We start from the raw sequence: 6000 nt of genomic DNA, 5'->3' as shown, positions 1-6000 counted from the left end.
TTTATTTTTGAAAAATACTTAATTTGCTTAGAAAAATAAACATCTTGGTTGAATAAAAATACATTTAAATCAAATAGTTATGGACTTAAGTCTACATGCCAAAATGGGTCTCATGTCCTACCAACATAAATGTTGACATGCTAAATGCTCCTGGAACATTTTGGCAACAAACAATAATCATGTAAATAATGACAATTTAAAACATTGAAAAACTGTTTTTGTACACTGTTCAGTAAGGCAGATGATCTGTGATGCTGTGGGCTTTTTTATCCAAAAGCCCAGGAGCCTTGCCAGAGTGCAGGACAATTAATCTCCTTGAAATATCAGAGAACATTTTAAGTAAAAATATTTCAGAATACTGAACAGTAGTCATCACGGGCTCACAGAAACAGACACAAACTCATATTTTATTAAAGTTTTTTTTTTGATTGTTAGATTTTTTTGCCTTACAGTTATCTAAAACAGATTTTGGATAACACTGAAAAAAATTAGTCAAAGACAAATAAAAAGCTGCAATCAGGAATCAATTTTTTTCATATTTATTTTTAAAAATGAGTAAGCAGACAGTTTGTGTGTCCAATGAATACCAAAAGGTGTAGAACAGTGCTGAACAGTATTTAACCCTTTTTTAATATATCTCTATTACAGATTCTTTTGAGCATATCAAAAGTTGAAATATTGTCTTTCTATTACAGCAATTCATTTTAAACACTTTTCAACAGACAGGAAGTAAACCAATGACTACAGCAGTGTGATCAGTGTTAAACAGCACGCTAGGATTTTGGATGCACACATCTAGTACCTTACAGAAACATGAGTGAAGAGGTGATAACGTTAAAATGTACCAGCACCTAGAGGGCTGATTAGTTGCTAGGGAGAATGTGACTGCTAAGAGGAGGCGCTTCAAACATTTAACACTTCCTCTGCTTCTTTTATGTTCTTCTCGATCACAAACTTCCTCCTCTTGAAAACTCCTGAATTCTTCACCTACTTTTTTGCCTCCCCCTAAACATTATGAGAATTTGCTTTAATTTCCTCAGATGCTCTCCTCTGGTAGCATTTTCATCAGAAAGCACAAGAAAGACAGAAAGTGAAAGAAATTTAAGTGCGTGTAGGACATTTGACTGATTTAAACAATGAGACCAGCTCATTGTCACCCACCACAGAAGACTAGATTATTGCTTTCACCTTCACTGTGGCTCAGACAGAAACAAAAAATAAACCATGAGGTTCTCTGTTTCAAACAACAGGTCAGAGAATTGCAACAGAATCAATAGAAATAATATTGCTGAGGCATAAATGTGTAATAAAATGCAGAGTATTATATTTCATTCATACGAGACTGGTGTAATTATTCAAGCCAGCCATGCGATGAAAGGGAGCGGAAAATAAGCAGAATAAATGAAAGAAGAAAACACTGAAAGAGGCAGAGAGGAAGAGGCAGGGGCTGAAAAGGGAGAACAGTGGAAAAAAAAGAGCAAAAAGATGAGGAGACTGAAAATAAAGGGGACAGATGAGGTCTGAAATGCTCATGTGATGCGTGTGCATCCTCTTCTCTACAGGCAGAGCAGGAAATAAAAATGCAGGATTGAAGGCACATCTATCTGTCAGTCTCTGTTAGTCTCAGCATAATTACTGTGAAACGACAGATATCTATGACTTTAAGGAGGACGGCTAGAGGAGAAAGAGGTGTGTTTTTGACTCAGCCTGCGAGTCACAAACATCTATTTGTAGCCATGTGAACAAATGTAGTGTAAACCTCAAAATAAAAGATTTTTAAACCAAGGAAATTGTTTTTGTCTTTCTGTAATAATGTAACGCTCTAAATGGTGGATATTTATGTAGAAATTTAGTTTCTTCTTTGTTTTCATGCTGGTCTACAACACCTAAAGTTTTAAAAATGTCCTCACAGTCTTAGATCTTATAATTCAATGGTAAATTACAACTTACAGGGGTATGGTGCCCCCCTCATGTAGCTTGAGCATGAATATGCATTCAGAATGCCCCTCCAGCTGCTACATCTCAGTCTCATTTGGGTGCCTTTTACCTAATAGGATCTCAGCAATTTGCCAATGATTGTAGAGAGCAAGCCTTATAGAACATGCTGTTATCGTCCTAAAGGCACAGACACAAGTGAGACCATTACTGACAAGTTACCAGGACAGGATTTCACCATTTAGCACACAAAATCAACACGTCTTTAAATATTAATGGCTAAAAGTGAGGAAACAGCTGCTTAAGCTTGAAAGTTAAGACAATAATTGTGTTATTTAAAAGCTGTGCAAAACAGAAGCAGACTACATATGAGCATCGACATTTTTAGACTCGTTTCTTTACAAAACAAAAACAGCACTCTGAGTCGTTTGTTTCCATTTTTTGTCTTGTGTGGTGGCCTGTAATGCTTTGACGGTTTTCATTTTTATTTGACTGGTCCTTTAAGACAGCTGGCAGCTCGGTCAGTCACCGGGTTAATTAGAAATGCGTCTCCTTCTCTGAGATGGTGGATATTTTGCCATCTGCTTTAAGTTTGGCATCATTGACAGCGTAAGGACTGAGGGCAGCAAGTTTGCCTCTCATTTTTAGGTCAGGGCTGGGAGTGGTCAGCTTCTTCATTCTCTGCAAAGAATCAGAAAAAAAGAATACGTAGATGTGTTAATTTTATACGCCACAATGATCACGGCATAAAGTGTTGCTCTGATAGAAGTTACAAATATATAGGAGTTCCTCTGGACTTTTAGGGTATTTTTAGGGTTTTCAAGCCCAGCTTAACAACATGGCAGCTTTTGAACTTTACTCCAAGAATACCCATGTTTGGCTCACAGATGCTGCAGAAGTGTGGAAGTCTGCTGAGCTAATATCAAAGATTACTCTCAATAGACTTGGTTTGATTACGGACCAATATTGCAACATTTATTTACCGTAATAAAATTTTTTGCTGGTGTGGTTTGCTTTCACCCTGGAATCTGTGAAACAATCCAGAGTAATTGAAAAACTTGTAATCCCCCTTCGCCTGTGGTGGCGCTGCACAAGGAACTACTGAAGAAAATGACACAAAAACCTCAGAAGAAGATGAAATGTAAACAAAATGTTTACATTAAAATGGAGTTGTGTCAGATTTTAGAGGATGTAGGACTTCTCTTTTGTCTTTAGTAAAAGACCACAAGCCATTTCTCTCTCTTGCATTATATTCTTCCATTTGTTTTGGTTGTATTTACCCAGAATTCCCTGCATTCTAATCCACTTCCTGCTTTTGGAAGGATCTCGGGTCTGCATGGCATCGACATGCATGTGCAACCGAACTGAGACTATAGGTTTTTAGTTGGATCAGAGTTTGCTTTTTTGGTCCATGTTGGAGTTGAATTATATATTCACCTCCCCAAGCAAACCAGACTTTCAAGGCAAACACACTAAAATTCGATTAAAGAGGACTAAATGGGACTGGTGTGAATACACCCTTAAAGTGCTTTGATTATCTTAGATCACAGTACCTATTTCATTTTGAAAGAACAACAGGTTTAGCTGTTATTCCGACACAAATTTATATACTTATTAAGAAAAGCACCTTGTGAAAAAGTTTGAAATTTCTATGACATAGTCAATGTATTGGAAGCCACCTAGATAAGGCAAATATCTACAAATTTGTCTTAATAAATTAATCTTTTACTGTAGTAGCAAGATTTTCCACATAAGAAAATAAGAAAAATCCATCCCCTTTTAGAGCACATTTATTCAGGATGGAAGAATTTTACTTATTTGATTTTTTTAAGTTGAACAGATCTTCCAGGGATATCTCCTATAGTGTAAATATGACATGAAACAAAAATCCACTGTAAGTCACTGACTACTAAACTAGAAGAAAATCCAAGTACGTTTTGCCTATGCTCAATGAGCAGTAGGTTAGTAGATAGGTAACAAAAAATTCACCAAAGCTCACAGTCAGAGTACAGTATCATCAAGTCTCCAAAAGAGTCATTAGACCCCATCTACATACCAACCAGCTGTTCAGAATAATCTGCCAAAAACATTTTGGAAGATTATTTTGATGCTCTAACATCAGTCTATCAAAACAATCTTAGTCCTCTGACTAATCTCCTATGAAAACCAAAATTTGTTCAAAGAGTTGAAGATTGTACTATAGAGGACATATAACAATGGACAACTCTAAAGAGATTGTTAAAAAATAAACTCTCATAGATCCCTTATCTCCAGCCTTATAGTGTGAGATGTTTCAGGAAAAAGCAAAGTCCATTGGCCGTAAAAGGTTTTATGAAGTATCAACAGCATGTATAACAACAGCAGTGCTATAAGTGATTTTATTATAAACAGTCACTGCAATAAAATATTATTTCATTTTAGGGGTTTTACACATCTCCATCAGTGGTGCCAATAAATAGGGTCAACGTGACAAATGTAATAATAATTAAGGACAACAGTGATTGTCCTTTCTTGTTAAGATTTCTTTACCTCAGAAAAGGTCCCAGGAGTTTTCCAGATCATCCAGATAATGCCCAGTGGGATACACACCATGGAGGACATAGCCATGAACCAGCCGATTCCGTAGCCCCAGTCAGGATAGATGTACACGTTGTTGTACTTCAAAGGCTTGTATTTAATCAGGAAGAACAGGAAAATTCCCTGCATCAAAAAGAAACACATTGTTTGCAAATCATGGTGAAAACATGGTTTTAAATAACAAGGAACTACCTTCTGGGTTTATATACTTTTAATGTAATAGCACACGTGGTTCTTGGTTAGTCACTGGTGGATTTGGTTATAGATTAATAGGAGACAAGAAGAAAAAAGATATCAGACTATTGATAATAATAGACAAAATGCAAACTGTTTAAATATTTTTAATCATTCTTTTGGAAGCTACTGGTGTATTTATTTTTTTAAAATTTGATTATCATTTTTATTTTAAAAATAACTGTACGCCTTTTGAAACTAATACTCCATGCAAACCAAGCTATGAAAAAAACAAATCTAAGTCATTTGAATTAGTTTGTCGCTTGCCACTTGTGTGCTCATCTATGTGTTGTCTGCTCTTATTCATGCGCTTAACTCACAGCACAGATGCCCGGGGTCAGGATCATCCAGCACCATTTGATCAAGACGAAAGGTTTGTATCCAATCATGTCCTCAATATTTAGGTAGAATCTGTCGCCTCCTGCAAGAAAACAAGTCTCACTCGGGAGATTCTGCATGCATCATCAAAATAACGACATGACTGATGCCTGTTGACAGCTCAAAGTTGTGTAAGGCTACATTTCTGACTTGATGTGAACAAAATGTTTTTTGAAAGTTAACATCAAGAGAGCCAGAGGCGTTTTGTGTAACAGCAGACTATTTAGCTGAATGTTTGTCATGAATTATACAAGCCAACAACAATGTTCATGTACCAAAGAATTTCTACATGCATACTTTCTTTTTAGTCATTACATAATGTCTATACAGTAGTCGACACACTTTAAGAACAGGTCAATATAAAAATGTGTATTTTTCTTACATCCTAATAACCTGATTTGTAATTTTATCATAATAAATGAATGCTGCATGCGTTTCTGTGCATTCTCCAGCAGAGGGCAGAAAAACAATATTCTTCCAGTAAGGAGAGTGAAACTTGCTTTGCTCAAGTCTGTAACAACCATCAAAAACCCAAACTCAACAACATGAGTCAGTGGTAATACAAATAAAAAACTATGTATTATGTAAACTATGTATTTCAGCTTTAAAATCTCATCTTACCATACACCCAGCCAATACATATGGACTCAAATATGGCCACAAACAGCAAACACATCCCGCTGGCTGCATATGCATCAAACAGCTGGAAGACGTACATTCCTCCCTAATGGAAGGAGACAGGTGTCAGCTTTTCACATGAACATCAGCTGGGTAAAACACATAAAGGGATTCAGAGGCTTCTGAGGACATAGCTTTAGACTAAACATATTTATACTTTATACTGGTTTAACATCTGTAGGGTCAGCGTCTACAAAT

The 6000-nt window shown here is 36.2% G+C and overlaps 1 protein-coding gene across 4 annotated transcripts in view; it reads right to left on the bottom strand.

Annotated features, from left to right (window-relative positions):
* Positions 1-523: 523 nt before the first annotated feature.
* The window catches only part of slc6a11b (solute carrier family 6 member 11b), a 31361-nt gene continuing 25884 nt past the window's right edge, over positions 524-6000 (bottom strand). For all 4 annotated transcript variants that reach the window (XM_028002334.1, XM_028002332.1, XM_028002331.1 and 1 more), the window contains 4 exons: positions 5746-5848; positions 5067-5167; positions 4465-4635; positions 524-2616 (listed from right to left, as the gene is read on the bottom strand). In XM_028002334.1, coding sequence (XP_027858135.1) covers positions 2473-2616; positions 4465-4635; positions 5067-5167; positions 5746-5848 — 519 coding nt within the window. In that variant the 3' untranslated portion in view covers positions 524-2472. The remainder of the gene's footprint in view (positions 2617-4464; positions 4636-5066; positions 5168-5745; positions 5849-6000) is intronic.

Source organism: Xiphophorus couchianus, chromosome 20 (genome assembly GCF_001444195.1).
Source record: "Xiphophorus couchianus chromosome 20, X_couchianus-1.0, whole genome shotgun sequence".
Taxonomy (NCBI): domain Eukaryota; kingdom Metazoa; phylum Chordata; class Actinopteri; order Cyprinodontiformes; family Poeciliidae; genus Xiphophorus; species Xiphophorus couchianus.
This window is presented reverse-complemented; position numbering and strand designations above follow the sequence as displayed.